The 17336-nt window shown below is 42.7% G+C and overlaps 1 protein-coding gene across 9 annotated transcripts in view; it reads left to right on the forward strand.

Moving 5' to 3' along the window:
* The window catches only part of LOC137345065 (5'-AMP-activated protein kinase subunit gamma-2-like), a 514189-nt gene that overhangs the window by 435417 nt on the left and 61436 nt on the right, over positions 1-17336 (forward strand). For all 9 annotated transcript variants that reach the window (XM_068008521.1, XM_068008514.1, XM_068008499.1 and 6 more), the window contains one exon: positions 15922-15980. In XM_068008521.1, the coding sequence (XP_067864622.1) occupies positions 15922-15980 (59 nt within the window). The remainder of the gene's footprint in view (positions 1-15921; positions 15981-17336) is intronic.

Below are 17336 nucleotides of genomic sequence, written 5' to 3' on the forward strand. Positions count from 1 at the left end.
ACCAAAGTGCTCTCCCACTGATACTTTTCCACCTGCCCAGCTTCATTCCCTAAAACTAAATCCAGACTGCCCCCACCCCCCTTGTTGGGCTTGCTATGTACTGGCTAAAAAGATTTTCCTGAATGCAGTTTAAGAATTCTGCGTCCTCTATACCTTTTGCACTGATTGTATCCCAGTTAATATTAGGGTAGTTGAAATTCCCTACTATTACTGCTCTATTATTTTTGCGCTTCTCAGAAATTTGCCTACATACTTGCTCTTCTATCTCCCTCTGACTGTTTGGGGGTCTATAGTATACTCCCAGTAGTGTGACTGCCCCTTTTTTGTTCTTTAGCTCAACCCATATGGCCTCATTTGATGATCCTTCTAACATATCATCCATCCTCACAGCTGTAATTGTTTCTTTAACCAATATTGCCATCCCCCTACCCCCCTCCTTTTCCATCCCCTTCTCTATCTCGCCTGAAATCCCTGTAACCAGGAACATTGAGCTGCCATACCTGCCCCTGTTTAAGCCATGTTTCTGTAATAGCTAAGATAGCATACTTCCACATGTCTATCTGTGCCCTTAGCTCATCTGCCTTATTCACTATACTCCTTGCATTAAGGTATTTACCATTAAGCACTGCCAAACTCCTTTGTTGTCTAGTTTCTAACCTTTGTTTCCTTTGCCTTCCAAGTTCATTTATTAATTTTCTGCCTTCCATTTCCAGCTCTGCTTCTCGCCCTTCTGAATCTACGCTCAGGTTCCCATCCCCCTGCCAAGCTACTTTTAAACCCTCCCCACCAGCGCTAGCAAACCTCCCCGCAAGGATATTGGTTCCGGCCTTGTTGAGGTGCAACCCATCCCGCTTGTACAGGTCCCACCTCCCCCAGAACCGGTCCCAATGCCCCAGGAATCTAAAGCCCTCCCTCCTGCACCATTTTTCTGGCCACACTTTCATCTGCTCTATCCTCCTATTTCTATACTCGCTAGCGAGTGGCACCAGGAGTAATCCGGAGATTACTACCTTTTGAGGTTCTGCTTATTAATCTCTTTCCTAACTCCTTAAAATCTGCCTGCAGGACCTCATCCCTCTTTCTACCTATGTCGTTGGTACCGATATGCACCATGACCTCTGGCTGTTCACCCTCCCCCTCCAGAATGTTCTGCAGCCGCTTGGTAAAATCGTTGACCCTGGCACCAGGGAGGCAACATACCATCCTGGAATCTCATCTGCAGCCGTAGAAACGCCTATCTGTTCCCCAACTATAGAATACCCTATCGCTATCTCTCTCCTGACCTTCCTCCTCCCCTCCTGTACAGCTGAGCCATCCATGGTGCTGTGGACTTGGCTCCAGCTGCACTCCCCAGAGGAACCCTCTCTCTCACCAGTATTCAGAACTGAATACTGGTGAGAGAGCGAGATGCCCTCGGGATTCCTGCACTACCTGCCTGGTCCTCCTTGTCTGTCTGTCCTGGGAGGTGAGCTAGAGGAAAATGCTGGCAGCAGCCCACTGTAGTGCTGTGAATCTGGGAGGAACACTCCTGTATCTCCCGACTCCCCGAAGTAAAAAAAAATGTTCCCCGCCATTTCTTCAATAGCCCCCAACTGCCCCTTTTATGGACCGTTGTTTAGACCGCTGTAGAACTGGAACAACTAGTGCACAGCATGTGTACCATCTAATTTTTCCCCGCATTTTGCAGAAAGGTCCTGAAATAGGGACAGGACCAATCTTTGCATATTTAGATTGATCTGATGCTGATTTCAGGCAGCTGCCAGGGACCCCCAAAAACAGCGAGGACCAATTGTGCGAAAATGTAGTAATCGAGGGAAATAAAACTGTGTTCCAACACCGTTCCATATCCTCTGAATGGTGACATCTTGAAGTAAAATGCTGAATAAGCTGCCTCTGAGTCTGAAGAACACAGGTTCAAGCCTCACTCCAGCACTTGAACAGATAATCTAGACTGACACTGAGGAAGTGCTGCAATGTCAGAGGTGCTGTCTTTCAAATGAGATGTTAAAACCAAGGTCTTGTCTGCCTGTTCTAGTAGATGTAAGAGATCCCTTTGCACTATTTAAAGAAGAATAGGGGAGTTCTTGCAGTGTTCTTGCATCATTTATCCCTGAACCGACACCACCAAAAAACAGACTGACTCGTCATTTCTTTATTTGCTGTTTGTGGAACCTTGCTGTGTCGTGTCTCTCTCCATAACACCAGTGACTATACTTCAAAATATAAGTAATTTATTCGCTGTTATGCCATTTGGGAAGCCCAGACAATGTAAGGTGCTAGAGCCCACTCTTCAATCAAAGCCAATTAATTCAAATTATCTGACAATTCAATTTTTTAGCATTAAATTCTCACTTGCTGTATTACTTATGATGCTTGATTTAAGTTACTGGATAGTTCAAATTTTTTAGCGCAGCAAATAATTTTTGAATTATCAGGAGTATACTGTACATAAATGCAAGTCCATTCTTCTTTCTATATAAAAGTATTTGTCTCCAAACTTCAGTTTTGGCCTTAAGATCCTTTTCCAATTCTCCCTCCTCCCCCCTACCCCCCCTCTATTTATAGATTCCCAGTTTGAAGAGGAGACTGTGCACATCTCCATGGCTTAAGTCACTACCACATTGGGATGGAGGAGGTGGCTCCTGACCTGAGGTGTAACCCTTATTTGTTAATGGATGGTTCCACCTGTAAGCGGATGTGACGGCCACTGAATGTGCTCTGATGGAGCTACGCTTGATCCTCCGATCCAACAATTGTTCCAAGCACAGCGTTGGAATGTCAGTAGTGTTAATAGCTGTGAAGTGATTTTTTTTTTTCTCCCGACACGTCTAAAGAAATTTCTACGGAATATTTCATTTCCTGCTGTTTTCTAAACACTTTGCCTTGGTGCAGTGATCAACTTCCCAGCTGAGATAAGCAGCTTGTTGCATTAGCAAAGCCAGAGTATTAATCGCACTAGGATTTAAACTATCGTTGGATTTCATCGCTCATCTGCATATTGCCGTGGCAGTTAATTATAGGAGTACCTTTCTCATCTGGATTGTCATGTAGCCGTACCTATTATAAATCTGTACACTTGTATGTAATCTCAGTTGCTCCTTACTACTATGTATTGTGCGTTGAAAATAGTTGTCATTTTTTTATGACTGACAATACGTTCCTGCTTCTCATCTAACCAGCTGTAGGAGGGAGATTTTGAAATAACAGATCTGCTATTGGCAAATTTAAATTAAGAAGGGGCTGTTTAGTTAGCATATCTTGGGACCAGAGTTTGAATCCAGCCCACACTGGGCAAACTTCTCATATTTCTGATTTGCTGATTTTTGTTTGCTCTTATGTGAAGTAATTTTAGGCAGTCTTAACTCCGTGCCCAATGGTGCAGGCCCACAACTCAAAATTACCATGAATTTTTTACGAAATTCCACTAGAAGTCATGCGATAGTGTAGAAGGTGGATAATTTGGGGCAGAATAGCTGGAATTTTATTTAACATCTAATTAGGGAAAAAGGGTGTTTCACAGGAATTGATTCTTTGTGTCAGACATGCTAGGTAGTTTCTACTTTTTACTGCTTTAGCAAGTCGAAAAGCAAATTTCATTAGCCAGAAAAGCTATAAGTCTCTGGTTTTTGTCTAAGATGCTTGACTTCTCAGTAACATAATTCATCTAATGCACAGTCCCCTATTTTAGATTAATCGAGTTAGCATTTTTGGACTCTAGGGAATCGAGGGATATGGGGATTGGGCAGGAAAGTGGAACTGAGGTTGAAGATCAGCCATGATCTGATTGAATGGCGGAGCAGGCTCGAGGGGCTGTATGGCCTACTCCTGCTCCTATTTCTTATATTCTTATAAGCTTTGATTTAATATCAGAGAGACTACGTTCTAAAGTGGTTAGAACTAGATGTCTTTTGACATGAAACCCTAAAAATGAGGGAACACATCCACAACCCGCTGCATATGCGCCCGTTGCCGCTTTTACGGCAGGTAGCAAGCTGTACAAGCATCCCACCCTCGAGGGGCGGGACATTTCATTAACATATTTAAATCAGGCTCCCACATTGCAATTGGGAGCCTGATTTCAAATTTAACAGTTGCCAGCTGAATTTCCCAGGGCTCAGGAAACCCGGCAGCAAAATGGAGGTGAGAGCTGCCAGCTCCAGAAGGTAAGTGCTTTTTATCGCATTCCTTGTGGACCAGGAAGAACAGGAGTGCTCCCTTCTGCCGATCGTGACCCCTCTTTAGCCCCTTCCGTGATCGGCGACCACCTCCCCACAACCCCAACCCCTGATGGTCTCTCTCTCTCTCTCTCTCCTCCCACCCCCATTTCCAGTGATCCGATCCAAGCTCCAATCTGCAGCCTGCCACGCGATCGTATTGGCAGGGACCATCCCGAAGGGTCTCCATCTGCAGCCTCTTGCCACTGGTTTTCCTGCCCTGCAGCCGGACAGCCTGTTAATTCGGCTGGCTGCCGGGAAGGAAACGGAAGAAAAAAAATTATAATGAGGTCCTGCGGTTAATAGTGGCAGGACCTCCGCATCCCTGGCCTTGCCAGGTTTCCCCCCATCCCGCTACCGTGATCCCCCGCATCCTCCCCGCCTCCCTTTAAATATCGGGGCCTTAGTGTCCACAAATTGAAAGCTGCATTTGGGACTATGGGGAAAGAGCAGGGAAGTGACAGTAATCGGATAGCTCTTTCAAAGAGCAAGCACAGGCGCGATGGGCTGAATGGCCTTCTGTGCTGTAACATTCTATGAAATCATTGAGTTACCGTGAAATCTATCAGAACAATAAATGGAGCTTTCAGAGTAGTGGGAGCATATTGCAGAAATGGTTTGATTACAACTGGTTCTGCAATATAAAAGGGGCATATATCTTCTCTGTAAATGTATTTACGCTCCTTTGAGCCTGTCAACTTGCGTAAGAATAATAGGAGGAATGAGCAAAGGCCATTTGGCCCATCAAACCCACTCCTTCCATAGATAATGTTGAATCTATCTTATTGTGGATTCCCTACCCCATCTGTTTAATCTGAAACTCAAATTTAAAAACTATCAATATCTGTTAATATCTTGCATATTTTTGTCAACTCAGTTGGTATAGCCTGTGGACCTGATGATAATTAAACACTTCTGACTTCACTGCACATGTACTTTGCAGTTAGATTTATGTTTGCACATCAGTAACGATAAATAACTTAATTTGCTAGATATCTTCTGCCCTTTAATTTAATTTCACAAAGCTTATTTTGTATGCCTTTCCTTTCTTTCAGCATGTCAAGGTCGTGAGCTGCAGGATTTCACTATTGTATTTGCATTTGAATCAGGCTATTTTTAGATTTCATCTGAAGTCTTCTCGAGTTCCGTTTCTTTTCCCCACGTGATTAGAGTGCTGAAAGTCTTTTAGCCACAGTATTTCTTGGAAAGAAAGCACAGATTCCACTACTATTAATCTTGCAGCAATAGGACTGCTAATTTGCAGAAGAGCTGCCCGATGACTCAATGGCACTGGCACTAAGTCATGCAGAGTAGGAACTTCCCTCGACTGTAATAAGGTGCATGATTTCAAATGGTGCTCTACATTTGGTCTCAGGCTAGAGAAATGGGGGAGGGGAGGATAAAAATAAGCCAAAGATCGCTCCTGTATCTGAATTGTTCAGTTGGGTTCAGCCCTGTGATGTAATACTCAATCTCCACAGTAATGCACGAAGAATAGTCATTGGGTGAGTTACTGGAGGGCTGATTGGTTGTGAAACTGTGCACCACTCTCTTCAGAAATACATTGAGTTAAGGAGTATATCAAGGAGGGAAGCCTTGTGTGCAATTTCACTTGCATGTCTCTAGCATTCATCAACTTCCTCATAATGGCTGTCAACACCTCCTAAATCTCAACTCTTGTCTTTTAGTATTCTAGGATAAATCCCATCCATTAGTCTGGAGACTTGTTTGCTTTGAGCCCTTTTAGCCTGTCTAGGACTTTAATCTCCTTTAAGTCCGTCACTAATTACACTTGGATTGTTGCTCAGTTTTTTTTTTGGCTTTACTGCTGGGTAGGAATGGGATGGTGGCAGTCAGAAAATCGTGGCGCAACACTCGTTGCCTCATTTCTGCCAACATCTGGGCCACTGCCATTTTAGTGGGCTCCTCAATATGTGATGGGGTGCAGGGGGAGGCAGGCTATGCAAATTGGAGTCCTACGACGTCAATCGGATCTTGATGGTAATGAAGCCCAACCATGAAAATTTGGCCCCTCATCAGTGACATCGGGCCACTGCCTCCCCAATGTCCATTGAAACCAAAAATCAGCTCCATGGTCTTTCATAGTGAATGTTTGGAGGAAGTATATAAATATTTTTTTGTTAGTGTATTAGTCTCTTTGTAAGGGAAGGGTTATCCAAGTGTTTGAACTGTGGTCTGATCTACAGATCTACAAGATAGCATGTACAGATATCCTGCCTCTCCTCCATTGTCCAAATCTAAGCCAATGATGGCCAGAGCATCTCCACCAATGGCTTCTGTTCCCACACCCTGCACCATTACCTCAGGAGACCCCGCACCACTCCGGATCCATCCTTGGCCCCCTCATCTACATGCTTCCCCATGGCAGCATCATCTGCAGACATGGGGTCAGCTTCCACATATACGCCATCAACACCCAGCTCTACCTCTCCACCACCTGTCTCAACCCCTCCACTGCCTCTATGGTGTCAGACTGCTCCAGTTTTAGATGAGCCACTGTTTCTTGCAGTTAAACACTTAGATGACTGAAGCCATTGTTTTTTGCCCCCTCCACAAACTTCATACCCTTGCCACCAACTCTGTCCTCCTCCACAGCTACTGTGTTCGGTTGAACCACACTATTTGCAACCTTGGTATCCTGTTTGATCCTGAGCTAAGCTACTGGTTCATCCTCTCCATCACAGAAACCACTTCCTTCCACCTCCATCCTTACTTCAGCCTTTCTGCCACTGAAACTCCTGTCCATGCCTTTGTCACCAGACTCTCCTATTCCAGTGCTCTCCTGACTGGCCTCCATCTACCACCCTCCATAAGTTTCAGCTGACTGTATCCTATCCTACACCAAGTCCGACTCTCCCATCATCCCTGTCCTGTATTGGCTTTTGGTCCCCCAGTGCTTCACGTTTAAAATTCTCATCTTTGTCCTTAAATCCCTTCATGGCCTTGCCCCTCCATATCTCTGTAACCTCCTCCAGCCCAACAACACCACCACCCTCACACCCCACCACCACCGCTGCTACCGTTAAATTCTCCATTCCTGTTATCTTCAGACTGTTGTGCATCACCCCCTCTCTTTGGCCCTCTATTGGCAGCCATGCCTTTAGCTGCCTAGGTACCATTCTTTGGAATGCTTTCCCTAAACTCTTCTACCTCTTCACCTCCCTCTCTTCCTTTTAAGGCCCTCTTTAAAACCTACTTCTGTGATCACTATTTGGTCACCCCCATTTTTTCCCCTCCCGCCTTTAAAAGTGCTCTATAAATGCATTTCTTAATGTTATTATCATCTTGAGTGTAAATTCTAGACTGTTGAATCACTTCAGATGGATCATTTAGTATTTGAAATTACTGTAATGTGGAAAATGATTGTGCCTTGCATGTGCAGTCAAGCCTGCTGCCTGAAAGTGCAATTTTTCAGCATAGGTTGAATATAAGGAGAATAGTTTGAAAGCACGAGACCTCTTATGTTCCCAACCCCAGTCTATATCCCACCCTATTCTCCAAATCATCTCTGTTCTGCGGGCTGGCTGCCAATACCATTTGCTCCATGTTAGGGTTCAAGGCTGCCCCTTCTCCCTCTTGTGCTTTAGGGAGCAAGAGATTTTATTTGGGGGGATTGAGCTGTCCTGTCACCCATAAGCACAAGTGAAAAGGCTTTATGAAGAGTATGGCCAGTTTGCACTGAATCTGAGCAGATGAAGTCAACAAAGAACCACAGACAAAAGGAGTGAAAGCACAGAGAGCAAATTGTTTACTTGCATACATGTGGGATTTGCATGTAAACTATGAACTTACAAATGAGCAAAAATGTAAAAGTCATGATTACTTTGCACTTGTATGCAAATAAGATTTGTATACAAGTGGGCTAAGATGCAAATAACTTCCTACTACCATCAAGACTAGTCTTATGAATCTGAATATCTGAACTTTTTCACAGTTATTTTTGAACCAAAAATTATAATCAATATACAATTATACATTAATAAATAATAAATTCCTACTTGGTCATAATAATTAAGCTTTGTGAATAAAGCACTTCTGTATTATGGGTAGTCATGCTGGCCCACAATAATATTAACAAACAATAATTGAATTGAACCCATTGTGTTCTTTGAGGTTCTGGATTTTGTTTGCCGACTTTCTCTTTCCACCCCCCCCCCCCCCTCCACAAAATCCCAATTAATTTCCACCCCTTCCTGGCTCCTTGTATACATTGGTTCCAACTGAAAGTGTTTCTATTAGGGTAATCAGATGGGAAGAGGGTTTTTGTAAGAATTGGTCTAAAATGCTCCTCTCTCCATCTACTCTCTGGAGAAAAAGAAATCAGATGCGATGGCATTACCTGCCTTGCATTCTGTTGGAAAATGGGCATTTCTAGGCTGGAAATAGAAGTTTGTGACCAGCTTTTTCTTGTGTGTGGATGCATCATTTATCTGAAAGTGTACTATAGCTAATCAACTGAGCCTCCATGTACACAATTGCATTTTTTTTAAAGCTGAACCAGAGGCGAGATGAGGGGAAAAGATTTTACGCAGCGAGTTGTTACGATCTGGAATGCGCTGCCTGAAAGGGTGGTGAAAACAGATTCCATAATAACTTTAAAAAGGAATTTTTTTTAAATTCATTCATGGGATGTGGGTGTCGCTGGCAAGGCAGCATTTATTGCCCATCCCAAATTGCCCTTGAGAAGGTAGTGGTGAGCCGTAGTCCGTGTGCTGTTAGGAAGGGAGTTCCAGCATTTTGACCCAGCGACAATGAAGGAATGGTGATATATTTCCAAGTCAGGATGGTGTGCGACTTGGAGGGGACCGTGCAGGTGGTTGTTCCCATGCACCTGCTGCCCTTGTCCTTCCAGGTGGTAAAGTTCACGGGTTTGGGAGGTGCTGTTGAAGAAGCCTTGGCGAGTGGCTGCAGTGCATCTTGTAGATCTTGCATCTTGCAGCCACAGTGGACCGGTGGTGGCGGAAGTGAATGTTTAAGGTGGTGGATGGGGTACCATTCAAGTGGGCTGCTTTGTCCTGGATGGTGTCGAGCTTCTTGAGTGTTATTGGAACTGCACTCATCTAGGCCAGTAGAGAGTATTCCATCACATTCCTGACTTGTAGATGGTGGAAAGGCTTTGGGGAGTCAGGAGGTGAGTCACTCGCTGCAGAATACCCAGCTTCTGACCTGCTCTAGTAGCCACAGTATTTATGTGGCTGGTGACAGGTAATTGGTGAGGATGAGGTCAAGCAGATTTTTCCCTCATGTTGGTTCTCTCACCACTTGCCGCAGTCCCAGTCTGGCAGCTATGTCCTTCAGGACTCGGCCAGCTCGTGGTGCTACCGAGCCACTCTTAGTGATGGACATTGAAGTCCCCCATCCTGAGTATATTCTGTGCCCTTGCTACCCTCGGTGCTTCCTCCAAGTGGTGCTCAACATGGAGGAGTACTGATTCTTCAGCTGAGGGAGGGTGGTAGGTGGCAATCAGCAGGAGGTTTCCTTGCCCATGTTTGATCTGATGCCATGAGACTTCATGGGGTCTAGAGTCAATCTTGAGGATTCCCAGGGCTACTCCCTCCTGACTGTATGCCACTATGCCGCCACCTCTGGTGGGTCTGTCCTGCCAGTGAGACAGGACATACCCAGGGATGGTGATGGAGGAGTCTGGGACTTTGGCTGAAAGGTATGATTCTGTGAATATAGCAGTGTCAGGCTGTTGCTTGACTAGTCTGTAGGACAACTCTCCCAATTTTGGCACAAGCCCCAGATGTTAGTGAGGAGGACTTTGCAGGGTCGACTGTGCTTGGTTTGCCTTTGTCCTGTCCGGTGCCTAGTGGTCCGATGCCGGGTGATCTGTCCGGTTTTATTCTTTCTGTAGCAGGATTGTACAACTGAATGGCTAGCTAGGCCATTTCAGAGGGCAGTTAAGAATCAACCACATTGCTGTGGTTGGATTAAATTGGATAAATATCTGAAGGGGCAAAATTTGCAGTGCTATGGTGAAAGAGCAAGGGAGTGGGACTAGATAGCTCTTTCAAAGAGTCAGCACAGGCATGATGGGTCGAATGGCCTTGTTCTGTGCTGTATCATTCTATGATTCTCTTTTTGCAAAGGTATAAAATTCTATAATTATTTTCACTGGTAATATATTTATCTTGATGCATGTTGATAGCTGTTATGGTTTATTTTAAAAATCACTTCAATTACATCCAGTTATAGCCCTCAATTCATTCTATTTTTTTTCAGATAAACAATTAAGGGGTTCTGGAGTGTAATTTTTTTGTGACTGGGGTTTCCTCTAGGCCTTTTAATCGTGCAATAGAAGTTAGTCCTCAAGATTGTAACGGTTTCTGCTGCTCAGTCCTTTTTACTTTTCACTGAAGATTGGAAAGTCACTCATTCAACTTGGTATAAAGCCTAGAGAGAAAGTAGTCTAGCGGGGTTGCTGAGAGCCTGAAATCACTTGAGATTCAGAACTGGTTGTTATGTAAAGCACTTCAATTTGTACAGAAAGCCCTAGAATAGAGACCAAGGGCTTTCTCAATAGCCCTTTTAAGCCTGCAGTAAGTTGAGTCTAGAAAGCATCCAGCTATTAGCAAGTTGTCAAGCTGGAACCCATGAGATTGCACTTGAGTTCTACTGCTAATCATCATCTCCCAGCCTAACTAAGGCAACGGCACTGTAGCTAGATTTGGTCTGTAGGATATAATTAGCACTGTGAAAAGGAATTTTGATTGTCTGGTTTCTTGGAAATATGGAAATAGTTTGGTCACTGTAGGTCCTTACTACTGTCCGTATATTGTACAGCGAAGAGTGTGTGCATTGCCAAATCTCTCCTTTTAATCTATATAATTCCTTTTTTAGTGCTGCGCCTCTCGATATGCTAGTAACTGAGTAACCTGGTGATTCCTCTATGCTTATTGAGAAGTTGGAGGATTAATTGATTACCAAAATAGAAGTAGACTGATTTTAATATAGTGCACAGACACCCGTCCCCCTGGTGAGTTACAAGTCCCTCAGTTACAAGTCACATCAGCTTTGAGCTGCACACACTGTGTCCTGTTAACATTTGTTATTAAATATGTTTTACAATGTACTTTTTATTTAAAAAAATAATGTGGAGTTGCATCTGGTCTTCAACTTGTACGACAGCACTGTTCTGAGTGCAGAATCCCTTCTGATGTGTGTCTACTCAAAGGATTGTATTAAAATTTTGCAGTCCAGGTGAATAGCCTGTGTTTCAAAATGTGGTGTTCTAATAATTCTACTAGAGGGCACGCTTTTGTGTAGAAGCAATCTTTTTCTGTTGTGCTTACTGTACATTAGAAGTTGTCATTCACCCCCCAATACAATTGGTTGAGATGTGACTTGGCATAATGTGTTTTTGTATTTTACAATAGTGATTGCATTAAGACACAAGAGTTCAGCCAAACAAAGCTCATCCCTCTTCCAACCTAGCTCCTCCGTTATAGCATCCACCTACGCGTTGAACCTTCCCAGTGTTTGAGGGTGAAATCCATCTTGGACGGTAGCGCAAAACGGGATAGCAAATTGGCAGCCGATTTTACACTCTGCCCCATTCTCTTTGCTGTTGATGTTAAACGGGCTGCTGATTCATTAGTGCCCGTTTTGCACTTATTGACCAAGATGGATTTCACCCACTTTGGCTCGACTACTTCACCCAGAAAATTATTCCCAAACATTTATCATTCTTTGAGTAAAGAGTTTCACCTGTTTTGAATTTCCTGTTCACAAATTTAAATTTGTAGTTTTTGGTTCTACTTTCCTGGCCTTATTTGAAGTAGTACTTTGGGTTTGTCTGCAACATTTTAATTTTTTAAGATATATATTGAAGATCCCCTCTTCTGACACCTTAAGCATCTTTTTTGGGCCATACAGCTGGAGCTTCTCTCTTTTTCCTAAATAGTCAGATAGCTTCTCCTTTTTCAGTCAGAGGTGCTCTTCCTGCACCAGCTATAGCTGAAGCTAGCTGGGGCTCAAGGGGACCAAGCTGGTGGCCCAGAATTGATCATTGGCACCTGTTATAGGCCTCCAGGTGAAGGGACCCACTCTAGGTACACATTACAAAAGCAACTGAATTGGGACTATTTTGAACAGGACCAGTAGAGTGGCGCTGGGGTTTTCCTAATGCTGCCAGGACAAAATACAAGTGAACCCCAGCTTGAGCTTCTCTGATCTCTCCTCGTAACTCAACCCCTTTTACAAATGGGATCTGATTTTGTTACTCTTCTGAAATGAGGAGAAATTTCTTCCCTCAGAGGGTGGTGAACTTGTGGAATCCTCTACCACAGAAGGCTGTGGAGGCCAAGTCACTGAATATATTTAAGAAGGAGCTAGATAGATTTCTGGACACAAAAGGCATCAGGGGTATGGGGAGAGAGCGGGAATATACTATTGAGATAGAGGATCAGCCATGATCATATTGAATGGCGGAGTAGGCTCGAAGAGCTGAATGGCCTACTCCTGCTCCTATTTTCTTTGTTTCTCTGCACCTTGTTCAGCTGGGGTTCAGTTTTCCATTTTCTGTTTGGATTTGTGACATTATTCAATGTGTCTCGATTTTATTCGAAATGAATGTTTGGTGCTTATGAAGGCGAAGCTAAATTCTAGGCTCCCCGTGGCTTAAAGCAACAGCTCCTGCTTCAATTAATAGAACCACTTTGGGCTGCCTGAATTAACATCTAATATCAGTGCCGTTTTAGTAAAGAGCAGACACTTGAAATGAGTCAGGATATTGAAGATGGGATAAAAGATATCTTTGTTCTAAACTGTGAGGAGAAGTGCATTGTAGTGGAAGTTCTCCCTGTAGCCTTCTCTTTAGTTCATTTTTCAACACTGGCAAAAACATCGCCAAAATGCAAGTGCAAATGGTAGATTCAGAAAGAGTCAGTATGGTTAAACAGCAACGGTAATAAGAGGGATTATTATATTAGTGCGGTTATATTACAGACCCCCTAATTGTGGGAGGGAATCTGTAGACGGATCAGGGCAATGAGTAGGACTAACAGAAATTATTGCTCTTGGAGAGTTTAATTTCCCACTCCTTGGGACAGGGAAGGAGCAAATGGAGAAATGGGAATGGAATACCTAAAATTTGTGCAGGACTCCTTAAGCAACATATTATTAGGCATACAAGGGGAGAGGTGCTGCTAGATCTAGTTATGAGTAACAAAATAGATTGAGTAGATGAGTTAAATGTGGGTGAGCACCTCGGGAGTAGTGACCATAACATGATGAGGTTTAAGGTTCAAATAGAAAGAAAAAAAGTTAGTACAAAAACAAGGACGCCAGATTTGAATAGGGCAGATTTTAGGAAGGTGAGGAGTGAGCTACCTGAGATGAAGTGGAAAGGTATGGGAAAGAGATGTAGGTCAGCAATGGGGCATTTTTTTAAAAGGACATTGCAAAGATGCAGAATAAATATTTAAGAAACTGTATATGTGAGACTTCTTCAGGTTTCAGAATGCCCTTGATAAATAGAGGTTTAGGAAGAAACTGAAATTGAAGAAGGTATATGGGGCCTGTAGGTATAATAAAAATAAGAGAATATATTTTTTAGAAAGAGATGAGGAATGCAAGGAGTATGAGGAGAGACTCAAAAATATTACTAAAGAACAGTAAAGTATTCTACAAATATATCAGTAAAAAGAATTGTTAAATGCGAGGACCTCTGAAAGAAGAGGATAGTGAATTGGCAAAGAATAAACAGAAAGCGGCCGGATACTTAACAAGTACTTTTCATTAATGTTTACAATATTGGGGAAGAGATAAATCCTGAATCGGTTAAAAGTGAGATGAGAGATATTTTAATAAATAAAAGGAAAGTATTAGAGGTTAATTAATCTAAAGAAGGTCAACGTAAAGGGAACAGACTGGACACATCCAAGGATGTGGATGTGTGCCGGAGGACTGGAGAAAGGAATGCCCATTTTCAAAAAGTGTTGAGGCTGAGGAATGCACTACCAGAGTTAATAATTGAAACAGACTGTGGCAATATTCAAGAATAGGATAGATAGGCGGTTGAAAGAAAGGGGATTAAAGCAGTACGGAATAGAGCAGGCACATAGGATAGGATTAGGGCTACTGCTCACGTGGAGTGGTTGGGCAAACAGCCTGTTTCATTGTTATAATATATATGTAATTCTAATTATGCATTTTTTTAGTCTGGGATTCTTTCTGTTGGAATTTTTTTTAAGGCCTGGCTTGAAATTTTTAATTACTTGCTAATTGCCAGATGGTACTTGGATACACAGGAGTTGCTATGTAAATACTAAATAGATATTAATAAATATGTATAAATGAGAGGGATTGGTACAATGCATTATACCCCAGAGAACCAACGCTTTTACCTGGGACTTATTTTCTTCTCCTCCTACTCTGCCACCTCGAGTAGATTTTGCCCAAAGTCCCATCCCAAGAATACCTCCTGGGAGTCAAAAAAAATTACATTGATGACATCTGTAGAGGTGCCTGCTGGTCCTCCTGATCAAGCACGGTGTGAATGTAGGGTGGAGGGGAGGGAATGGCAACAGAATGTGGACTTTGAGACTGAAAATATAACAAACAGATTTTAAAAATAGCATATTATCAGCTGAATAATGTGGTAGACTTGTTTACAAAAAAACATGGCTTTCTTCCCACAACCTCAGTGACCCACCGGCAGTGCTAATAGTGACCCTGATTCTATTTAAGACTTCATTTCTATTCAGTGAAGTCATGCAGTTCGAGGAATTAAACACTGCAGGGCTTAGAATGGATATTAATCGAATACTGCAGGAGGTCCTGACTAGGCAAAATTGTGAATATATAATATCTCTGGGTACAGTGACTAAAGGGAGACTGCTATGCCAGTATTGTGTTGATGTTTTAACACTAAATCTGTATGATACTGCCTTTAATGTATTTAGAAGTGTACAGGGCGAGGAGAGATCAGCTGGCCAGGCACAAAGTTTGAAAAACATCTTGTGCTACTTTATCTCTTGTACCCTTTTGCTTTGTACTTGATGTACTTTGTTTTAAATCGACACTTGGTTTTGTTGTTGGTAGATTTGATGCCAGTTTAATGATGAATCAAAAGCAAAATACTGTGGATGCTGGAAATCTGAAATAAAAACAGAGAATGCTGGAAATACTCAGCAAGTCAGGCAGCATCTGTGGAGAAAGGAACAGAGTTAACGTTTCAGGTTGATGACCTTTCGTCAGAAGTGGAAAAAGTTAAAGATTGAACAGTTTTTAAGCAAGTACAGAGCTGGGGAGGAGGGTTGGTGGGGGAAGGAGAGGAAAGCACAAAGGGGAAGGTCTCACAGGATAGAGGGCAGGAGTGATTGAATGACAAAGGGATGATGGTGCAAGGCAAGGAGGATGGTAATGGGACAAGTAAAGAAACAAAAGATGGGTCTAGAGGAGCTGTAATTGGCAACAGCAGAACCATTAGCAACACTTGCTGTCGGGGGCAAAATAAGGGGGAGCAGTGGTTATGATCTGAAGGTATTGAAATTTAATGGTGATGTGGCTTCCGGCTGCAGAGGGATGTTTTCTCACATACCAAAAATCCCACTGTGTTTAAACAGTATTACTGGGTCTTAATGAAAAAGTTTTCCACTAGGATGCCCCAGTTAACAGGCCTCAGTCACACAATGTGCTGCGACATTCTGTGGCATCAATTAATAATGTTTCTTTTTCCTAGGAATGTTAACTATAACAGACTTCATAAACATACTGCACAGATACTACAAGTCACCCATGGTGAGTACTGTACTTTCCAATTTTCAACATTAAAATCTTGGGAGCCAAAATAAATGAATTGCATGAAAAAAGCAAATACAGTTCATGTAGATGTTTTAGGGTTGTCTGAGGAGATTTCAGTGCCTTATCCGATTAGTACTCACCATCCAGTAACACTGTAGTGGAAAAAATAAAATCCATTTGAAAGATTCAGTTATTCAACCTTAGCAACACCAAACACAATATTAACATATAGCGCCTTTAACGCAGTGAAGCGCCCCGCTTCACAGGCGCATAAGCAGTCAAAAATCTTCATCTACAAATAGCATATTGCTGTCATCCCATGGTTTTAGGGTGGGGGCAGGGGCGAGAGAGAGAGATTGCAGAGGAAGGAGAGAAAAAATCGCTTGTGATCCTGCTCCTTCAAGAAAATCGAATAACTTTCCACTACTCTGCTGTACATAAGGTCGCAATTTAGGCTACCACCATTGCTGTTTCTCCTCTTGTTGGTAGCAGATCTCTGTTGTCCCCAACAGTTGGGAAGGGGGAATCTGAAGGAAGCCTCAGTATCAGGATCGTTTGGGTTTCTGCCATAAGAGTTTAAATTAATATGGCAGAGGGAGGGGAAAAAGCAAAAAAGCAGAGTAGGCAGCCCAGAAGGGCTCTAGTTATACAGGTGATGAGGAGGTAAAAAAGTTGACAGCAATTAAATAAGATAAGATAGTTAAAAAAGAAAAAAAGAATTGCAGGAAGACAAAAAAGGAATAATTGCCAAGCGAAGGGAATCCAAACTAAAATGTATGTATATTAATGCACAGAGTAGAAGAATTAAAATTATGAAACGCGAGTCATTGATTTTAAATAGAAAATTACAATATAACTGCAGTAACTGAATCATAGCTGGAACTGGATTAGGGCTGGCAATTAAGTAATCCTGATTAAAGCGGAGTAGCAGTACTAATTAGAGATAATCTCAGTATTGAAGCATGAAGATTAGAGAAGTAGTACAAACATAATCCTAAACTAAGCAATAGCAACGGATTGGTTCAGTACTAGGAGTACATTATAGACCCCTGAAATGTGGAAGGGGAATTGAGGTTCAAATTTGAGCCAAATGAGGGGCATGCACGAAAATTAGAGTCAATGGGGATGAGTTTCCTCAGGGCTTCTCCCACACAGCCACCATTACTCTGGCAAAAGGTTGGAGGAAACCACGTTTATAAAGTCGGTTTCTGTCGAAGTTACAGGGCTGAAGCAGGAGAAGCTTGAGAAAATTTACCCACATAATTGTAGGGTTTTTAATTATCCAAAAATAAATATGGAAACGGAAAATATGGATAAAGGATAGGAAAAATATTCAATGACAAAGGGGAGGTT

This window comes from Heptranchias perlo, chromosome 2, assembly GCF_035084215.1.
Source record: "Heptranchias perlo isolate sHepPer1 chromosome 2, sHepPer1.hap1, whole genome shotgun sequence".
Lineage (NCBI taxonomy): Eukaryota > Metazoa > Chordata > Chondrichthyes > Hexanchiformes > Hexanchidae > Heptranchias > Heptranchias perlo.